Genomic DNA, 22,758 nt, shown 5'->3' with positions numbered 1-22,758 from the left:
AAATACATAAAACTAACAAAAAAAGATTGAACAAGGGCATGCAAACACGTACCGTGCTCTAATCTTTCATAGTCTGAATCCAGGAGAAATGTTTTAAAGCGATTAGACACATAGTGGAAAGCCAAGAACTTTAAGTAATAGAGATTGAATTCAAACTCAGTTGGATACTGGTTGTGAACCTGAAACACACAAGGCAAAGAAAAGAATAAGAATTAAATGGAACAAAAAGTGGATGCCATGCCACTGAACACTGACTGAAATGCATGGGAGACCATTTGGTGACTCAGTCAACTGAATCCCTAACAGGAGTGGAGGTGGGAAGTGAACCAGGCCTTTGCCAGATACCATGCTAGGGGGTTTTACAAGCATAATCTCATATAATCTCCATAACAACACTACAAGATACGCATTATTTTTTGCTGGATTTATTGAGCAAAAATCGACATATAACATTGTGTAAGTTTAAAGTGTACAACATAGTAATTTAATACTCAAATCTATTATAAAATGATTACCATGTTAGTGGTAGTTAACACCTCCATAACCTCATATGATTACCTTTTTTTTTTTTTTGGTGGTGAGAACATCTAAGATCTACTTTCTTAGCAACTTTCAAGGATATAATACAGTAATACTAACTATAGTTGCCATGGTGTACAGTGGGCCCCCAGAACTTACTCCTAAGTCTGGGAGACAAACATCTCCCATCTGCCACCTCCCCACAACCCCCAGCCTCTGGTAACCACCATTCTACTCTGTTTTTGTGAGTAAGGCTTTTTAAGGTTTTACCTATAAGTGAGATCATACAGTATTTATCTTTCTCTGACTTATTTCACTTAGCATAATTCTCTCAGGGTTTATCCACACTGTTGCAATGGCAGGATTTACTTTTTTCTCACGACTGAGTGATATTCTAATGTTTATGTATATAATGTTTATATTTATAACATATGTTATATATATGTTATCCTTTCACCTGTAGATGGATACTTAGGTCATTTCTTGACCATTGTGAATAACGCTACAGTGAAGTATCTCTGAGGTAACGATTTCATTCCCTCCAATGTATCCAGAAACGGGACTGCTGGGTCACACGGTAGCTCTATTTTAATATTCTGAGGAGCCTCCGTGTTGTTTTCCGTAGTGACTGAATCAATTTACATCCCTACCAGCAGCGCACAAGAGCTCCCTTTTCTCTGCATCCTCTCCTGCACTGTTACCGTTTGTCTTTTTGATACTAGCCATTCGAACAAGTGTGAAGTGACGTCTTGTGATTTCAATTTGCACTTTCCTGATGATTACTGGGGCTTCCCTGGTGGCTCAGAGGTTAAAGCGTCTGTCTGCAATGCGGGAGACCTGGGTTTGATCCCTGGGTGAGTGAACACTTTTTCATATACCTTTGGCCATTTGTATGTCTTTGGAAAAATGTCCGTTCAGATCCTTTGAAGAGAGGTATTCTCACCCATCCCCAACCCTGTACGGATGAGGAAGCTGAAGATGAGCAGGATTAAGTAATTTGCCCAAGGTCACTTACAGTAATGAGAGAGCCCAGATTTGAATCCTGGCTTGTTAGGCTCCTCAGTCACTGTCTCATTTACTTCATACTGTGCTAGATACTTGACAAATACAAATTATTGTATGCCGTGGTCCTTGCTTTCCAGGCATCTGTGGTGTAACAGTGTGTAATACAACAAGAAAAATTATACTTACAGAAGTTTGGCAGTGAAAGGAATGAGAAGAGAAGGTGGTGGTTTGTGGGGGGACAGCAAGAGTCGTTTTCCTGATAAAAGAAAGGTGTGCCTGTCTGAGGGCAAGGCAGAAGGAGCCAACAGAGAATAAACTGTGGAGAAAGAGCTGATAACTAAGAGAGTAAGGCCCTGGGAAAGCAAGAATGAACGAGGCCAAGGGTCCAGAAGCAGGCAAAAGCCTTAAAAATGAGGCGGAATAGAAGAGTAGACAAGAAGAAAAGTATGTTCAAGTGCCAAGGGTGGGAGGGAAGAGCTTATGCCTTTTAACCTTAATTTTCCATCAGTAACTTAGTGAGGTCACTGGAGAGAGGAATAAGGATGAGGGAATGGCATGGGAGGGTGGCAGCAAGGCAGAGCCTGGAACGGTCACTGAGCTGTGGTGTGCTTTAGGCAGGCTCTCTGGAGCCGTCTTATGTTGGCAGAAGATAGGCTGATGGCCTTGGGACACTCTGGTCCACCCAGCAATCTCACCTCTGGACTGCTCACTCTCTCATGACCAATGAGAGAATTTTGCTTGGTTGAGATAAGTTCCAATCATAATTGTATTTGCTTAAAAGCTGTTTCAAATGAACACTGCAGGCAGGCTGTCTAAAAGCCAGCTTTCCTCTCCATGTTTAATTTGGCAATGTAGACTCACACTTGGTCAGCCAAGAGAGCGGCATATGTGCAATATGTTGATTGCTCAATAGATCAATGGGAGTTTAAAGTCATGATCTGGATACCATCAATTTATCAACCTTTATCACTTGATTAGAAACCTAGATTTCTGTGATGATTAAAGATTTTTTTTTCCCTATTTTTTTTTGGCTTTTACACTGAACTAAAATTTTAGTTCATACATAATGCAAAATAAAATGGAGGCTAAGAAGAATGTATTAAAACAGTCTGACTCTTCTGCATCAGGCTTGCAAACTGTGGGTGGACCTGCTTTCTTGACCTGAGCTACCGTCCTTCCTGTTGCGTCTGGCCTCCCCAGGACAGGGGAACTTTCTGTAGGACAACTGGGGTGTGGCTCTGAATAGTGAGGTAGTGCACCATATTCCAGGTTTTAGAACTTAAACTCTTTAGCCTGAGTTCCTGAATCCATACCACCACCTCAAGGGGCCAGAGTGCACATGATGGAGAGGGGGTGACTGGGACTGTGGCTGTTGGGATAGAAGAAGAAGACTGGTCCAGGATGGAGCTTGGTTCTCTACCATCTGAGAGTCTCAGAGAGAAATCTGCAATTTGTTTGGGTGTGAGCTCCAAGAACAACTTTGCCCCAATAGCCCTTGGAATAAAACTCCGTAATCACAGGCCAGACCCTTGGCTCACTGTATCCAGGGGAAGAGTTCAGGGCAATTTCCACTGACCTAGTCCATGACAATTCTAAAAACTTAAAAAAAAAAAAAAATTATTAAACAAAGCCCCAGAATAACAAAACATTTCTCTCAGTGATTCTTCTCCATAAAAACCACTTGCTGCATATATAACTGTTATCTTTTCTTGATTATTCTGATATTTAATATGCCTAGGAATATGATCTTAATGACCCACTTCTGAGGTAAAGTAGAATGGAAATGATAATGAATATGACCTTAAGTTGAACTTACAGGCACTCAGGGAGATCAGCCGCTAGGACTAGAAGGAAAACTCCTCTACAAGTGGAAAAATGCTCTCACAGACCACTGTGCTGAGTGACTGACCTCACCACAAACCCTGCACTCTACAATTAACAACAGTAAGACTAGACACTTCTTCAAGGCTGCTGGCGCTCGCCCTGCTTGAACTGGAACTGCTGCTTAGAAAACACCCAGGTGTGAGCGCTTGGGGGCACCATGGTGTCTGTGTCCGTGTGGCCATGAAGGCACCTGCAGTTGCTAACTGCTTGGAGTGAAAAACAGTCTGTCCCCATACTGGGGTTAATTATCAGGTCTGTTGGAAGTGGAAGAGAAGATGCTGAACAACTTGGTTCTTTTACTTGGTAGCAACAGTTTTAAGCAACAAGCATGTAAAAATTTCTTCGATGGAAAAAAAATAAATAAAAGTGACCTGAATGCCGGTTGATTAATGCCTAGCTACGTTTGGAATCTGATATTAAGAAACTCAAGGAATTTTCTGAAATGTCTTTTGACTATAATGAAAAATTAAGACCTGATTGTGAATACAAGACAAAAATCTCGTGCTTAGACTTCTAGTAAATACTCTCTCCATTTAGTCCTACATCCCAGAAACTGAGTTTGTCCAGTTAATCGGCTCCCCTCCCCTTGTCAACAGGACACCCGGACTCTCCTCCCGTACCCCACCACAGTGCTCTCCACAAGGCACAGGACACACACAGGCTTTCTCCTCCTCCTGTTAAGTATCACTGTGATAGAGGAAATGGGATCAAGGGCAGAGACGTCCTCTAAGGACATACTACAGGGAACGAGTGAGAGTTTAGAGGTTTGTTGGCCACTTTTTTTTAAATTTTAATGAGGTATAATTGACATACAATAAGCTGCATATACTTAAAAGTGTAGAATATGCTACATTGTAACATCTCCATACACCTGTGAAGCCATTGCCACCATCAATACAGTGAACCTACCAACCATAACTCCCCAAAGTTTCCTGCACCCTCCTCTGCAAGCAATGACTGATTTGCTTTTTGTCACTATGGGTTAATTTGTACCTACTTATTAAACTTTATTATAGGGCTTCCCTGGTGGCTCTGTGGTAAAGAATCCGCCTGTCAATGAAGGAGATGTGGGTTCACTCCCTACGCTGGGAACATTCCCTGGAGAAGGAAATGGCAACCCACTCCAGTATTCTTGCCTGGATAATCCCATGGACTGAGGAGCCTGGCGGGCTACAGTCCATGCGGTCGCAGAAGAGTAGGACACAACTTAGCAAATGAACAATAAGAACTTTATATAAACGGAATCAGAAATGTGTACCCTTTTTGTGTGTGTGCCTTCCTTCACTAAGCATAATTATTTAAGACGCATCTATGTTGTTGGGTTTTCAGTAGTAAATTCCTTTCTATAGCTAGATAGTATTCCACTACATGGATATCCCACAGTTTGTTTATTCATTCACCTGTGGATGGACAGGTGGATGGTTGCTTCTAGATTTGAGGTTATTACATATAATGTTGCTGTGAACAGTTATGTATGAGTCTTTTTGTGGGCATAAAGCCTTCGTTTCTCTTGTGTAACTGCCTAGGGATGGAAAGATGAGTCATATACTAGATAGGTATGTTGAACTTTTAAAGAAATGGTCAAACTGTTTTCTCAATGGTATAATTTTATATTCCCGCCAGCAGTGTTAAAAAATTCCAGTTCCTCTACATCCTTGTCAACACTCCAGGCAGTCAGTTTTTAAATTTTAGTCATTAAAATAGGAATATAGTAGTTAAATAGCTACGTAGTAATGATTTTAATTTGCATTTCCTAATGACAAATGATAAAAGTATCTTTTCATTTGCTAATTTTCCATCTGTATATTTTTGAAGTCAGTATAAATGTTATGCTATTTTAAAAAATAGGTTGGTTGTTTCTTAAATACTGAGTTTTGAGAATCCTTTATATATACTAGATATAAGTCCTCTAGCAGATACATGATTTGCAAATGTTTTCTCCCACTCTGTGATTTGTCTTTTCATTTTTTTAACAGTGATTTTGAAAAACAAAAGTTTTTAACTTTGACAAAGTCTAATTTATCTAAGGGAGGCCTGGTGTGCTGCGATTCATGGGGTTGCAAAGAGTCAGACACAACTGAGTGACTGAACTGAATTGGCTGAATTTATCTAATTTATTTTTTCCTTTTATGGATGATGCTTTTGGTGTTGAATCTAAGATATCCTTGTCTCATAACCCAAGATCACAAGGATTTCTTCCCATGTTTTCTTCTAGAAGTAGAGTATTATGACCCCTTTGGAATTAACTTTTATTTGGATGCAAGGTATGGGTCAAAAGAAATGACCCATTTTCCATTTTGCATCTGGATCCAATTGTCCAATTGTCCAAAATCCAATTGTCTGATACCATTTGTTGAAAAGACTCTTTTCTACCTATTGTTTAGACATTGTTTTATTGAAAAATTTTTGTTGAAGTGTAGCTGATTTACCATGTTGCATTAGTTTCTGGCGCGTGGCAAAGTGATTATTTATCTATATAGACACACACACATATATGTATGTGTGTACATATATATGTATGGGCTTTCCTGGTGGCTCAGCTGGTAAAGAATCTGCCTGCAATGAGGGAAGCCAGGGTTCAATCCCTGGGTTGGGAAGATCCCCTGGAGAAGGGAAAGGCTACCCACTCCAGTATTCTGGCCTAGAAAATTCCAAAGACTGTATAGTTCATGGGGTCACAAAGAGTTGGACACGACTGAGCACCTTTCACATACACATACATCATATATATATTTATACACACACACACATATATTCTTTCATATTCTTTTCCATTATGGTTTATTACAAGACATTGAATATAGTTCCCTGTGCTATACAGTGGGGCCTTGTGGCTTAACTATTTTATATATAGTAGTTTGCTAATCCCAGACTCCTAACTTATCCCTACCCCACCCCCTTTCCCCTCTGGAAATCATAATTTTTTTTTCTGTGTCTGTGAATCGGTTTCTGTTTTGTGAGTATGTTATTGTTATCATATTTTCGATTCCACAAATAAGTGATATATTTACCTATTAGTTTTGCATCTTTGTAAAAAATCAGTTGTCCATATATCATATATATATATGGAACTATTTCTGGACTGTCTATTCTGTTACGTTGATCTATTTGTCTGTCTTTATACCAATTATCCTGTTTTGATTACTACAGCATTATAATAAAATCAGATAATGTTAGTCCCCCAATTTTGTTCTTTTTCAAAGTTGTTTTGGCTATTCTAGATCCTTTGCCTTTCCATATGGATTTAATTGAATTAAGTTTGCCAGTTTCTACAAAGTAGCATCCTAGGAGTTTTATTATGATTACATTGAATCTTTAATTTGGGGAAACTGATATTTTAACATCAAGTTTTCTGGTCCATGAACAACAGGTATTTCTTGATTTATTTAGTAAATATTTTCTTTTTGTTTTCTCTTAGTAATATTTTATAGTTTGTGTCTAGGTCTTTAATGTATTTTGCTAGATTTCTTTCATTTTTTTGATACTGTGGTAAATAGCAGTATTTTTAAATTTCAATTTTCCTATGGTTTATTGCTAACATTGATTTTTGTATATTGAGCATGTATTCTGCAGCTTTGCTAAACTCATTTATTTTAGTATCATTTTTCTTTTTTTGGAGGTAGAGTCCATAGATAATCACGTTGTTTGCGAATAAAGCTAGTTTTACTTCTTCCTTTCTAACGTGGGTGTCTTTATTATTATTTTCTCGCCTTACTGCATGGCTATTAAGTTTAGTACAATGTTGAATAGAAGTGGTGAAGCAGGCATTCACATCTTGTTCCTCATCTTAGGAGGAAAGCATTCAATCTTTCACTATTAAGTATGATATTAGCTGTGGGTTTTTTTGTTTTTTATACTGTTTATAGTTTAAGAGAATTTCTGAGAATTTTCATAAGGAAGGGATTTTATATTTTGTCAGCTTTTTCTCTGCATCTATGGAAATGATTGTATGGGTTTTTTTTTTTTTTTTTTTTAGTCCCTTAATATGTTTTTTAGCTGCACTGGGTCTTCGTTGCTGTGCACAGGCTTTCTCTGGTTACGGTGAGTGGGGGCTACTCTTGTTGCAGTATGCAGGCTTCTCATCGTGGTGGCTTCTCTTGTAGAGCATGGGGTCTAGGCTTGCAGGCTTTAGTAGCTGTGGCACTCAGACTCTGCAACATGGGCTCAGGAGTTGTGGTGCACTGGCTTAGTTGCCCTTTGGCATGTGGGATCTCCCCAGACCAGAGATCGAACTTGTGTGCCCTGCACTAGCAGGCAGATTCTCAATCACTGGACCACTAGGGAAGTCCTAGTTCCTTAATATGGTGAGTTACACTAATTGATTTCAAGTGTGAAACTGACTGCATTCCTAGAATAAACCCCATTTGACCATGGTATCAGAGAAGGCAATGGCACTCCACTCCAGTACTCTTGCCTGGAAAATCCATGGATGGAGGAGCCTGGTGGGCTGCAGTCCATGGGGTCACGAAGAGTCGGACACGACTGAGCGACTTTCCTTTCACTTTTCACTTTCCTGCACTGGAGAAGGAAATGGCAACCCACTCCAGTGTTCTTGCCTGGAGAATCTCAGGGACAGGGAAGCCTGGTGGGCTGCAGTCTATGGGGTCGCACAGAGTCGGACACGACTGAAGCGACTTAGCAGTAGCAGCAGCAGACCATGGTATGTCACTTTTAAAATATATTGTTGAATTTGATTTGCTGAAATTCTGTTTAGAAAATTTGAATCTATGACCATCAGAGATACTGATCTATAGTTTCCATTTTTCTTTGTCAGACCAAGGTAATGCTGGCCTCATACACTGAGTGGCTTTTTGCTTAAATTTTCTGGAAGAGTTTTTGTAGAATTGCTATTATTTCTTCCCTGGCTTCTCTGTTAGCTCAGTTGGTAAGGAATCTGCCTGCAATGCAGGAGACCCTGGTTCAATTCCCAGTTGGAAAGATCCACTGGAGAAAGAATAGGTTACCCATTCCAGAATTCTTGGCTTCCCTTGTGGCTCAGCTGGTAAAGGATCTGCCTGCAATCCAGGAGGACCTGGGTTCGACCCCTGGGTTGGGAAGATCCCTGGAGAAGGGAAAGGCTACCTACTCCAGTATTCTGGACTGGAGAGTTCCATGGACTATATAGTCCATGGGGTCACAAAGAGTAGGGCATGATGGAACGAATTTTACTTCCTTAAATACTTGGTAGAATTTGCCAGTTAAGTCACTGAGGCCTGAAGCCATCTTTCTACGTGGAAAGCTTTTGACTACAATTTCAATTTCTTTACTAGACACAGGCCTATTCAGGTTATATATCTGTTCTCGAGTGAGTGGGATAGTTTGTGTCTTTCAAAGAATCTGTCCATTTGAACTAAATTTTTAATTCTACTGATGCAAAATTGTTCACAATATTCCCTTATGCTGCCTTTACTATCTATAGAATCTGTAGGGATGTCATCTTCTTCATTGCTAATACTGGTAATTTGTGTTTTTTTTTCCTTTCAGTCTGGCTAGAGGTTTATTAATTTTACTGATCTTTTCAAAGAAAAGCTTTTGGTTTCATTAGTTTTCTTTATTGTTGGCTATGACTTGCCTAAAGGCAAGTCTGCTTCAAATAAATTTAGCTGTACTGTATTATGCAGAACTGGGAATGATAGGCATCTCAGGCTATAAATTAATTCTATGTGAGCATTTCCCCAAATATGCTGATGAACAGAGTTTTAGGCCTCTTTCAATCATCATTTGGATTCTGTTGTTCAAAACAATTTTGTATTTATCTTGATAAAGAGAAAAAATATATACAGATTTAAAATATTAGGACTAAGCTGTTTGAGGTATTTTTGGTTTTATTTTTCATTAAGTACTAAAACCTGCCAATTTCACTTATTTATAAGAAGAGAATATGAAATGGAATCTGGAGAAATATGAATTTATAGGGTTTTACTTTTTGCCCATATGCCATTAAGTACTTTGTAAAATTTAAAGACTCATAAAAATAAGCTATGACTCAAATCCCAGGAAAAGTCAACATTTTGGGAATAAAATATAATATGTTAAAATTGGATTTTATTTCAGGAATTACAAATATTAAGCTACAAGAGAACCTGTATTTAATGGTATCAACATTTTAAAAATTATGAGTATACTAGACACACCCTAGAAAAAACAGGTAGCTAATACTAGTTTTTGTTATTTCACAGATTAAGATTTAACAAACATTAACTGTATACCTTCTGTGCCAATCATTTCACATAAGATTTTTAATCCTTCTGAGATATATATATATATATAAACATATATAAAGAAACTGAAGTACAAAGAGGTTAAATAATTTGTTAAAGATCAAAAATTAGTAAATGAGACTAATATGCAAACTCAAACGTACTTTATGGGCTCAAACATTAAAAGCTTTTAACGTGCAATTGCTTTGTTATAAAACAACTTAGAGTATGCCAGTTTTGCCAGTTTTGAGTTGACTGGGAAGCAGGCAGACACTAAAACTCTTGAATATACCATGAATCCATTAAATGCAGTTATTTTGCCAATACTCATGGATACATTTTAGAGTAACTGACCTATGTGAGGGGGCAGCTTAGCTGCTCAAATATGTACTCAAGGGAAAGCTCACATCTCTGAAAGGCAAATAGCTTTTCTCTTTGGAATAGGACCTAGCATAGTGCTGGCATAGTGCTGGCATGTGATAACTGTGAGGAGAATCCTATCATAAAGTCAGACAGAGTGAGTCAATTTACAAACTGAATAAACTTCAAAGGCAAAGTTATAACTGTTACTTGTTTTTCTCCAAGTAGGAAATAATGAGAAAGTCCTAAGATGCACTCGAAGATTTAATCTAATGCTGGAATAAAGGAGATGCTTTCCGACATGCCATGTTTTCAAATTCATACTTTACGTATTTTTCCCCCTTACTTTTAGAAAGAAATTTTAGGTAATTAAAACAAATTTTTTGGATGTGTTTTCCTTCTAAGTTTGGTTCAACTATTTTAAGAAAAGGAAGCATCCTGTAATGATATCATCAGAGCTAAGCCAATTTCTTTTAGAAGCAACAAAAAAATCTGCCAGATGTTGCTATTATGAAACAGTGATCCAGCATTTATAATTCATCTGACACCTGGATATACTGGCGTAAACAATGGCTTTTTATATGATGAGGCAGTTCTAATTTAAGATCAGTGCTTCATCTGTTTTCTTTGTAACTCTATTAGCACTAATGGGCAAGTCTAAGCATACGTCCTTTTGGCATCCAGTGTGTTACAAACGGTTAATAAGCAGTGGACACATTCCACCTGGGAAAGTTTCGCTTGCTGCTGCATAATTTTGCACTTATTTTTTAAAATGTTCTTGGGCCTGGCTCTGTTTTGTGCTCCTGAGAGACTGAGGATAGCACTAATTCGAACTGTCTGGCAAAGGAGAGTCATGTAGAGCGTTAGTGTTCACTTGAAAGGTATTCCAAGAAGGCATTTTCTAATGCCTAAAACCAGTATGTAAGAGATGAGGAAACACTACCATATAATTAAGTCAGCAAGAATCAAAAGCACTATCTGTTAACTACAGTCCCCTGTTTTTGAATGAATATATAATCCCTTTCAGCACAAAATAATCTACTTCACCAAAACTATCACAGCCAAACATTCTTTAAATACTGCAATTAATGTCATATACTCACTTTGCCATGACTTGCCTGCACTCAGGTAATTATATTAGGGTACTAAGTTGAGGGTTCAGACAAATTTTTAAAAATTTATATTTTAATTGTTTTTTTTTTTAAACATGGTACAACCAGATTTGAAATCATACTAAAGGGTCTTTGGATCCTGTGAAGCACTCACCTGCAAGTAATTGAGCTTTCATTAAGTCAACTTTTGTTTTCAATTTCAGAACTGACTGGTTTATACAGAATATTTGCATTTTAACTCTTGTGTAAAATAAGAAAGTTCCAAAAATTAAACATATGCCCCATGTTACTTTATCTAACTTAACAATACACAGTTTGAGCATCTACTGTAATGAATTCTAAAGGTAACAGATGTAATTCATACTTCATTTTCGTTTATGTTGAGTTGGTTTGGTTACCCCACGAAAGAGGTACTTGTAGAACACAGGTTACTTTCCAACATGCTTCCGTTCAACTCATCCCACCCCAACAATAAAATACAAGCATTACATTTCAAGTAATTATTATTATACTTGGGACACAATGATATTCCCATCTGTGAGGACAGTGTGTCTTATATGAGAATACTCCATGACTCTGCTTGTGAGTGGATTCTTTTGCTGACGCGAATATTTAGGTATGCAGAGCTCTGCAAGGTGAATGTGGGTGTTTAACACCTTTAATAGTGTGTTTAACTGAAGCCAAGTTCAGCCACACAGACACATCCCCTAGCAACTCTCCCTCAAGTAAAGAAAAGGGATTTTTAAAAGGTACAAAGTCGAAAAGGAGGTGGGGATAAAGGGAGCAGGAGACGGGAGAAGATCAAGAAAATTCTGAAAGATGGAAAATTTAAGAATAGCAGAAAATGACAGAAGATAAGAAGCTATACTAGAATGCCTGTAGGATGAAAATGATTTGAAAAGTGAGAGTTTGCTCTGTAAACCCAAAAAGTCTCAGAAGCCCAAGTGCTATAAAGGGGTAAGTGTTACCCCCTTTATGGGGTTGCTCAGTCGTGTTGGACTCTTTGCTACCCCATGGATTGTAGCTCACGAGGCTCCTTTTTCCACGGAATTCTCCAGGCAAGAATACTGGAGAGAGTTGTCATTCCCTTCTCCAGGAGATCTTCCTGATCCAGGGACTGAACCCGGGTCTCCTGCATTGCAGGCAGATTCTTACTGTCTGAGCCACCAGGAAAGCCCATAAAGGGGTGAAATCGGGGCTAAAAATAAGAACAGTTGTAAGTCTAGAGAGGCAGTGCCAAGACTTCCAGGGTCCTTTCCTACCCCATGAAGTCATGTGACTACCTTCTTGCAGGCAAGAGACTAGAGGTTTGTTGTCTTGAAAAACCAAACTTGGTAAGTTCTGGACTTGGGGACACCTGTGCACAAGTATATTAATGATGAGACTGACAATGTATGGAAAAAGTAAAAACCTGCATACTTCACTGGGATTTCCCTGGGCCTATTTCCTGCCGAACTTCCAGAAAGCAGGCAGCCAGGTTTATAAGATTGCTCTGGGTATCACACTGGCAAGTTTTTCTTTAGAGAAACTAGAGAGCAGTTGTTGTCTTTTTTTAGAACTCCAGTTTACTGACAGGTTGGAGTTACTATTTAAAATATTTTTTTTTCAGGTTCATTGAAGTACACTTTAAATATAGTTAAAATTTTCCTATTTTAAGCATACAGGTTGACTCGTTTTGGTCACACGTTTGTGTAATTGTGGTGGTGTAACCGCCACCACGATGAGGATGCAGAATAGTTCCCTCACCCTCTGAAGCTTGCTCATGCCCTTTGGGAGCTGACTCCCTGCCCTGACCGCCGGTTCCAGGCGACCACCGATCTATTTTTCAACCACTATTTTGCCTTTTGTAGGATATCCTCTAAGCATAAGAGTGTGTAGTCCGTAGTCTTTTTAACCTATTTTTCTCCCTGGTTTTAATGAGAAATAGTTGGTACACATCACTGTAAAGGTTTAAGGCACAGAGCGTGGTTGTCTGACTTACATACATCATGAAATGATCACCACAATGTATTTAGCTCACATCTACCATCTCATACAGAGAAAATAAGAAGAAAACCAAATTCTCCTTGTGATGAGATTTCTCTTTTTTCATGGACCATGCTTTTGACACGTCCATGTTGTATTATTTCATTCCCTTTGCTTGCTGATTAATATTCCACTGTAAGCATATACCAGACTCAGTTCATCTGTTCACCAGCTGATGGATAATGGTTTTTCATGATACCCTTTTATAGTCATACCTATTCTCTTCTCCCCACTATCTCCACACCCTCACAATCAATAATTAATCTCTATAATTTTGTCATTTTTGAAAATGTTATGCTAACGGAATCATAGTGTGTGACCATTTGAGACTGCTTACTCAACATCATGCTCTTGAGATCCATTCATATTGTTGCCTATTATCAGCAGCTCACCCCTTTTTATTGCTGAGCAGTATTCTGTGGTGTGGATGTACCACAGTCTGTTTAGCCACTTACCTATTTTAAGACATTTCGTCCCCTCTCCCCTGCAATTTCTGGCTATTATAAATAAAACTTCTATAACGATACTTTCATATTTGAGCTGAGTTTCCTATAAAAAGCATGTGTTAGGTCATGTTATGTTTAGACTGTCTCCATTTAATGCAATTATTGATGTGTTAAGGCTGAAGTCTGTCACTTTACGTTTTGTCTTCAGTTCTATATTTTTTTTCCCTTTGTTTATTTTCCTGCCTTATATGGATTACTTGAACATTTTTTAGAATTCCATTTTGACTTATCTATAGTGTTTTTGAGAGTATATCCTTATATAGCTTTTGTAGTGGTTGTTCTAGATATTACACTACATATATTGTTATGGTCAACCGGTGTTGGCATTTTACCAGCTTCAGTGAAGTGTAGAAACCTTACTTGCCTTCACATCCCTTTGTGCTCCTCCATTTCCAGTTGTCTTAACTATTTCCTCTACCTATATTGGGAACATCAAATAGTGTTATAATTTTTGCTTCAAGAATAACTTAGGGAACTCAAGAGAAAAGTATACTGTGTTTCAGTTCAGTTCAGTCACTCAGTCGTGTCCGACTCTTTGCGACCCCATGAATTGCAGCACACCAGGCCTCCCTGTCCATCACCAACCCCCAGAGTTCACTCAGACTCACATCCATTGAGTCAGTGATGCCATCCAGCCATCTCATCCTCTGTCGTCCCCTTCTCCTCCTGCCCCCAATCCCTCCCAGCATCAGAGTCTTTTCCAGTGAGTCAACTCTTCGCATGAGGTGGCCAAAGCACTGGAGTTTCAGCTTCAGCATCATCCCCTCCAAAGAAATCCCAGGGCTGATCTTCAAAATGGACTGGTTGGATCTCCTTGCAGTCCAAGGGACTCTCAAGAGTCTTCTCCAACACCACAGTTCAAAAGCATCAATTCTTTACCCACATTTTACTTTCTGTTGTTCTTTTTTTCCTTCCTGATATCCCAAGATTCCTTCTTTTATCATTTATTTTCTACTTGAAAAATTTCCTTTAGCAATTTAGGTCAATGATCCATTTCAGGCAAATTTCTGTGAATGATGTAAGAATTCGGGGTTCATAGTTTTCTATACAGATATCCAGTTATTCCATTACCATTTGTTGAAATGTTTCCTTTCCCCATGTCTAAGTTTACAATTATGCTTTGGTGGTGGGGGTAGGGGAGAGCTGTCTTTAGAGTCTTAATCCCTTATTGTGGAAGCAGAAGTTAAATTTACTTATTTTATTTTTAAATATTTATTTGGCTGCATTGGGTCTTAGTTGTGGCCTGTGGGATCTAGTTCCCCAACCAGGGATAGAACCCAGGCCCCCTGCATTGTGAATGCAGAGTTTTAGCCACTGGGCCACCAGGGAAGTCCCTAAACTTACTTATTTTAAACTTTATTTCATGCTGTGAAATCTGAGGATGTCACTTCAACATGTTGGAAAAAAGGAACCATTACAAACTTTCATTTTAGCTGAAAAAAATTAATTTTAGGATAAAAATGTGAAAACAAAAATATGGATATTTTCAAATGCCTATGGATAATATCTTAAAGAAGCTTATAAACAAACGGCCTATTCTCAGTGTAATTCTTATGTAAGAAAAGCTTGATGGGGGAATGCCCTGGTGGCTCAGTGGTTAGTACTCTGCACTGTCAGTGCTGAGGGCCTGGGTTCACCCCTGGTCAGGGGACTAAGATTCCTGCAAGCTGTGTAGTGTGGCCAAAAAAAAAAAAAAAAAAAACAACCCCCCAAAACTTGACATGGGTTCAGTTTAATTCTTATTTAAAAAAGTCTGCATGAGTGACTTTACCTGCCACTCCTCTCATTGAAGTATATTTTTAAAAAATATCCTTTTCCATTACGTTTTATCCTGGGAGACTGAATATAGTTTTCTGTGCTATATACGATAGGACTTTGTCATTTATTCATTCTAAATGTCATAGTTTGCACTGACCAATTCCAAACTCTCAATCTACCCTTCTTCCTCCCCACACCTTTCTTGCAACTTCAAGTTTTATTTCTATGACTGAGTCTATTTCTGTCTTGTAGATAAGCTCATTTGTGCCGTATTTCAGATTTCACACATAAGTGACACCACATGGTACCTGTCTTTCTCTTGCTGACATGCTTAGTATAATAATCTCTAGTTGCATCCATGTTGCTGTAAATGGCATTATTTCATTCTTTTTTATGGCTAAGTAGTATTTCATTGTATGTTATGTACCACATCTTTCAGATCAGATCAGTCGCTCAGTCGTGTCCGACTCTTTGCGACCCCATGAATCGCAGCACGCCAGGCCTCCCTGTCCATCACCAACTCCTATCCATTCACATTTAGGTTGTTTCCATGTCCTGGCTATTGTGGATTGTGCTGCTATGAATTTAGGGGTGCATGTATCTTCTTGAATTATAGTTTTGCCCAGGTATATGCCCAGGAGTGGGATTACTGATCATATGCTAATTCTGGTTTTAGGTTTCTGATGAACTTCCACATTGTTTCCACAGTGGCTGCACCAACTTGCACTTCCACCAACAGTGCAGGAAAGTCCCCTTTTCTCCACACCCTCGCCACCATTTGTCATTTGGGGACTTTAATGGTGGCTGGTGTGACGGGTGAAGGTGGTTATCTCATTTCAGTTTTGATTTGCATTTCTCTAATGATTAGCAATGTTGAGCATCTTTTCATGTGCCTACTGGCCATCTGTATATCTTCTTTGAAGAAATATGTCTATTAAGGTCTTCTGCCCTTTTTTCCATTGGGCTGTTTATTTTTGTTGTTGAGTCATATGAGCTGTTTGTATATTGTGGAGATTAAACCCTGTTGTTCACATCATTTGCAAATATTTTCTCCCATTCAGTAGGTTGCCCTCCCCCCTGCCTTTTTTTTTTTTATGGTTTCCTTTGCTGTGCAAAAGCTTGTAAGTTTGATTAGGTCGCATTTGTTTATTTTTATTTCTATTGACTTGAGAGACTGACCTAAGAAAACAACAGTACAGTTTATGTCAGAGAATGTTTTATCAATGCTCTCTTCTAGGATTTTTATGGTGTTATGGTTAAATCTTTAAGCCATTTTGAGTTTATTTTTGTGTATGGTATAAGGGTGTGTTCTAACTCCACTGATTTACATGCAGCGTGCTTCTTTTGTCAAAGATTAACTGACGGTAGGTAGGTGTGTGGATTTATTCCTGGGCTCTCTATTCTATTCCATTGATCTATATGTCTGTTTTTGTACCAATATCACAATTTTGATTAATGTAGCTTTGTAGTATTATCTGAAATCTGGGACAGTTAGGCTTCCTACTTTGTCTTTTTCCCCTCAGAATTACTTTGGCAATTCTAGATCTTTTATGATTCCACACAAATTTTAGGATTACTTATTCTAGTTCTGTGAAAAATGTCATGGGTAATTTGATAGGGATTGTATTACTTTTGTAGATTGCTTTGAGTAGTACTGCCATTTAAACAATATTAATTCTTCCAATTCAAGAGCACAGGATATCTTTCTATTTCTGTGAAGCCTCTTTAAATTTCCTTTATTAATATTTTACAGTTCTCAGTGTATAAGTCTTTCATCTCCTTTGTCTGGTTAATTCCTAGTAATTTTTTTTTTTGAGGGGGTGCAGTTTAAAAAATTATTTTTTACACTACCTTTCTGATATTTATTGTTAGTGTAAAGAAATACAACCAATTTCTGAATGTTAGTCTTGTATCCTGCTACTTTGCTGAATTTATTAGATCTAGTAGTTTTTGTATGGTGTCTGTAGTGTTTTCTATACATAGTACCACATCATCTGCATATAGTGACAATTTTACCTCTTCCTTTCAATTTGGATACCTTTTATTTTTCTTGTATGATTGCTGTGGCTAGGACTTCCAATACTATGTTGAATAAGAGTGTGAGTGGGCATCCTTGTTCCAGATTTTAGCTTTTCACTGTTGAGTATTATATTGGCTATGGGTTTGTCATAAATAGCTTTTATTATGTTGCGATATGTCCACTGTAACTCACTTCAGTAAAAGTTTTTATCATGAATGGATGTTGAATTTTGCCAAATGGTTTCTCTGCATCTACTGAGATGATCATGTGGTTTTTGATTGTCTTTGTAATGTGATGCGTCACACTGATTTGCATATGTTGAACCATTTTTGTAAGCTTGGGATGAATCTCAAATGAAGAAGGTGTATCATCTTTTTTTCTCTGTGTTGTTGGATCTAGTTTGCTAACATTTGTTGAGAATTTCTACATCTATATTCACCAAAGATATTGGCCTGTAATTTTCTTTTTTAGTGGTATCAGGGTAACTAATGGTGGCTTCATATAATGTCTTTGGGACTGTTCCCTCCTCTTCAAACTTTTGTAAGAGTTTCAGAAGAAATCAGTATAAGTTTTTTGTATATTTGGTAGAATTCACCTGTGAAGCCATCTTGTCCTAGACTTTTGTATGTAGGGAGTTTTTTTTTTTTTTTAATTACAGGTTCTTTCACTTCTAGTGACCATTCTGTTCAAATTATCTATTTCTTCTTGATTCAATTTTGGTGAGTTTTATGCTTCTAGAGGGCTTCCCTGGTGGGTCTATGGTAAAGAATACAGGAGACACAGGTTTGATCCCTAGGTCAAAAAGATCTCCTGGAGAAGGAAGTGGCAACCCACTTCAGTATTCTTGCCTGGGAAACCCCATGGACAGGGGAGCCTGGTGGGCTACAGTCCATGGGGTTGCAAAATGAGTCAGACAAGACTTAGTGACAAAAAACAACAACAATGTTTCTAGAAGTTGTTCATTTTCTTCTTAGCTTGTCAAATTTGTTGGCATATAATCATTCATAGTATTTGCTTACGGTCTTTGTATTTCTGTGGTATCAGCTGAGATTTCTCCTTCTTCATTTCTTATTTTGTTTTTTTTGAGGGGGTTTTCTCTCTTTTTGGTGAGCCAGGCCAGAAGTTTGTCGATTTTGTTTACCCTTTCAAAGAACCAGCACTTGGTTTTATTGATTTTTTTTCTATTGTGCTTTTTTAATCCCTACATGTTCTTTAAGTGTGAACACCACATTATGAAGACTGTGACTTTAATTGTTAAAGATACACATTTTTATATGCCAAAGACATTAAAAGACAGTCAGTTGCTTCATCTAGTATTCAAGTGAATAAACAGTGATATTATTTCAATGCAGGGGTAAAACTGATTGAGAGTACTTACTGAGACAACACAGACATCCAGTAAGGAGCCTTAAAAACCTTTCAAGTGATTTTTGACAGTATTATATTCAAGTTGGTTGTGAGTAATTCTTTATGACACAGAGCCAATGAAAGTTTCTGTCTGCTTTAAAGATTTTTGTAAAAGAGGATAACAGTATCATATCTGAGCATTCAGAAGATTTTACTAGCAATTGTACTTAGGATATCTGAGATGGTCCTGATGAAGGGTAACGAGGGCCTGAATAAGGCTGAACCAGGTGGTCATTCCAATTTTCATGTATTCATTCGTTGTACTTATGTACTGAGGGTGTACTACACTCCAGAGACTGAAATTATAATTAGATATTAGGGATATGAAGACTAATATGATACAGACCCTGCTCCCAAGACTTCTCAGTAGAAGGCAATATGCATTTATTAATAGATGGATGCTAGTGTATAGATGCTATCAAGGAAGTCTGTAGATGGTTTGTTAGAATACAAAAGAAGAGGCCTCGAAAAGGTTCCAGGATTACCTAGAAAGAATCATGAAATGTAGTGCTGAGAACAGTGCCTGGCATAATAGTAAGTGGTCAAGAAGTATTAGCAATGACTGCAAGGGGGTGGGAGGCAGACAGGGAGGCAGGAAACAGCCTGGTGCACTCGGTTAGCATAGTAAGTGTGAGTTAAGTGTTTCATGAAGAACGTGTATGCCTTCACCTGTCCAGAAGTGAGAAGAGATGCCTGCACATCTCTTGGTCTCAGTTAGGTTTTCTGTTTCACAGACAATGGGCTTCATACTTCTCCTTCATCTATTTGCTGAAAGGAATCCAAATCAAAAGGCTAATATTCCAACAGGAAGCAAATAGATCATTTGCTACAAAGAGTTTAAAAGCATACGCTCAACCTTGCGGCCAGCTTCTCCAGATGCTGCTCAAATCAATTAAAATTATTCAGTAGGTCTTTAAAAAGCTGTGGAGCAATCAAAAACACAACCTCCAGTGTGTGTGTATGCTGGGAATGGCATCCAGGTGGAGGTGGTGTACAAGTCACTGCTAATGTGTATGGAGTTTGTTTATCGGGTGATAAAACAATCTGAAATTGCTTGTGGTAGTTGTACAAGTCTATGAACATACTAAAAACTACTGAATTATACACTTTAAATAAATTTTTAAAAATATAAAGTGAATTGATAAAGCTGGTGAAGTGATTAATAGAATACAAATCAAAACACAACCATACATAAGATGACCTAGTTCCAAAACTGGTTCCTAAAAATATTTTTACTTTTCCTTTCAATACATACTTGAGGCCAAGGTATTTCAATTTCAAAGAGGTTCACCATTTTGACAAATATGTGTGACATGTCAGAACCCATTCACTGTTGATGAAACACAGATGAAAGCACGAACCTTGTTCTTCCCAGGCCAATTTAGCCACTGGCGCCAACACCTTCAACCTGCAAACTCAGTGCCATCCAGTTCTCAAGCCCAATCCTGAGACGAAGGTAGGAGGGAGCCGAACATGCACATGTCCCTGTTCCACTGGATTTGACTGCATTACATACCTTTGTTTCTGTCTGGGTCTTTGATTAGTGATGATTATGTCACCCAGTGGAACTCAGCCATTGTTTTCAACCCCAGAGGCTTGCCTGGTCAGGCCCGAATTCTTTCTCAAGGGTTAGGCTCTACCTCTCCTAAATTCTCAGGCACGAGGTAGGGTTTTCCCCAGCTGGGAAGATCACGTGTAGGATTTCAAGCCCCACCATCATCTAGAGATTTTTGCTATTCTACACTAGACCAGATCTTCTTAGAGAATAAGCCCAAGTTTGTTCCTCTTCTTGGTAGGTGATAATTTAGAGTGCTGATCCCTTCACTTGGGGCTTCCCTGGTGGCTCAGTGGTAAAGAACCCACCTGCCATGCAGGAGATGTGGGTTTGATCCCCAGGTTGGGAAATCCCTGGAGAAGAAATTGGCAACCCACTCCAGTATTCTTGCCTGGGAAATCCCATGGACGGAGGAGCCTGGAAGGCTATCGTCCATGGGGTTGCAAAAGAGTAGGACATGACTTAGTGACTAAACAAGAATAACCCCTTCACTTGGGATCAAGCTCAACAACCAGCTCAGCTGTCTTAATTTCAGAAACCAACTAGTTTGAACTTCCCTGGCAGTTCAGTGATTAAGAATTCGCCTGCCAATGAACGGGACGTGGGTTTGATCCCTGGTCTGGGAAGATTCCACATGCTTCAGGGTAATGAAGCCTGTGTGCTGCAGCTACTGAGGCCCTAGCACTCTACAACACAGGCTTGCAACACGAGAAGCCACTGCAATGAGAAGGCTGCTCGCCGTAACTAGAGAATAACCCCTGCTTGTTGCAACCAGAGACAGCCTGTGCAGCAATGAAAACCCAGCACAGCCGTAAATAAATAAACAAAAACTAAAAAAGAAGAAACCAACCAGTTCTTTTTCTCTTCCATTTCCAGAAATCTACCGCTGAGATTTCATCAGGTCTATGGCTGAGTCCATGAGTTGTGACATAAAGATGCCTGGCACAGCAATGCAATACTCAATAAATGCTACTTCTGGTCTTTCTTTCGTACCTAGTTGATTTAAACTTGCTCTACTTACCTGGTGTACACAATCTAAGAACTGTAGGAAGACCGGAGTGAAACCACTGCCCTGACAGCTGAGGGTCAAGCTGCTCCGCTGACTGAATTTATGACCAAAAGAGAGCCACTCTTTTTCGACCAGCATCCGGAAGCCTTCAAGCGTCCTATAAAAGGGATCACTGAGTAACTGAACCAGGGAGGTCACCTAGGGCACAAGCAGGTTGGATACTTCATTACTTTCAGTCCTGAAAAGTTCCTGTTGCTAAGACAAAGCACTTCATTTTGATGACCGCTTACTCTACAAGCAAAGTATCTGGATGGCAAATTTGTTCACTAACCTGTCCAGGACAACTAACTGTATTAATTCTGCAAGCTTTCCATTAAAAAGTAAGACTCAAATTCATTTTGGTTACATTTTTCTACAGAGAATTAAGAATTTAATCCTTGTCTGGCCAGTTTGCTGACTGGCTTTCTCCTAGGTTAATCAACAAGGTCAGAGGCTCAATTCAAACCTACACCTTCTGGGAGATGTAGACTAACGTTTTCCTGTGGATCATACTCATACTCATACTTTGGCGTGAGTAAAGAAGGGGCTAACAGAACCAGAGAAAGAACTGACAAAATGCAAGAAAGATGGTCTGTGAACTACACGGCTGGTCACGCTTGCATGGTACATCTGTGGTGATGCTCTGTGGAGCCTGATGACTTGAGTCAGCGCGCTCAGGCTATGGAGGGCCTAGGAACTCCTGGCACAGAGCTTTTTGATGAATACCAGGTGGTGTTTAACAGAGTACCTTCTCTGCCCATAAACACATTAGTCATTATACAAAAGATTCACCTGCAGAATTTTAAAATAATTCAATTGAAATACAAATATACAACCATCAGAAAATATGGCTTAATAATTTACTTGTGCAGTGATGTCCCAGCCTTCTTCCAAACACACCAAAACTGAGGAACCATTCTCAAGTACTTCTGAAACAACCACAGCCAGCTGCAGTATCCTATGAAGCTAAGAAAAAGGAACAGAGGCCACATTTAGACCAAGTGCTTTCTGAGCACCAAGGACAGACACACCTGCCATCAACCTTAGATAATCAAACAAGTTAGGGATAAAATACTTGAAAGAACCATATAAATTTTAAACAATTAAAACTCTTCATCAAAATTAAGATTAAACAATGACACAATTTAAAACAATGTGTTCAAGTGATACATAATGAAATAAATTGAGCTCCTAAGATTCCCCTCAAAGCCGAAGAGCTATTATAATTCTATGGAGTGGCAAAGACAGGTTTTAAGTGGCCCTTGCAATACAGTTATTGGATTTAAAATTTCTTATTATATGATGTAGTATGTTTTATCTCAGAGGGCTGCACAACTTTGTAAATATACTAAAAAGTAT

General features: G+C 38.7%; 1 protein-coding gene across 2 annotated transcripts in view; it reads right to left on the bottom strand.

Annotated features, from left to right (window-relative positions):
- The window catches only part of SBF2 (SET binding factor 2), a 499,115-nt gene that overhangs the window by 12,381 nt on the left and 463,976 nt on the right, over nt 1-22,758 (bottom strand). For both annotated transcript variants that reach the window (XM_070767584.1, XM_070767585.1), the window contains 3 exons: nt 22,264-22,365; nt 21,373-21,558; nt 53-179 (listed from right to left, as the gene is read on the bottom strand). In XM_070767584.1, coding sequence (XP_070623685.1) covers nt 53-179; nt 21,373-21,558; nt 22,264-22,365 — 415 coding nt within the window. The remainder of the gene's footprint in view (nt 1-52; nt 180-21,372; nt 21,559-22,263; nt 22,366-22,758) is intronic.

Source organism: Bos indicus, chromosome 15 (assembly GCF_029378745.1).
Source record: "Bos indicus isolate NIAB-ARS_2022 breed Sahiwal x Tharparkar chromosome 15, NIAB-ARS_B.indTharparkar_mat_pri_1.0, whole genome shotgun sequence".
NCBI classification, from domain to species: Eukaryota; Metazoa; Chordata; class Mammalia; order Artiodactyla; family Bovidae; genus Bos; species Bos indicus.
The sequence above is the reverse complement of the archived record's forward strand: the minus strand, read 5'-3'. Positions and strand labels throughout refer to the sequence as shown.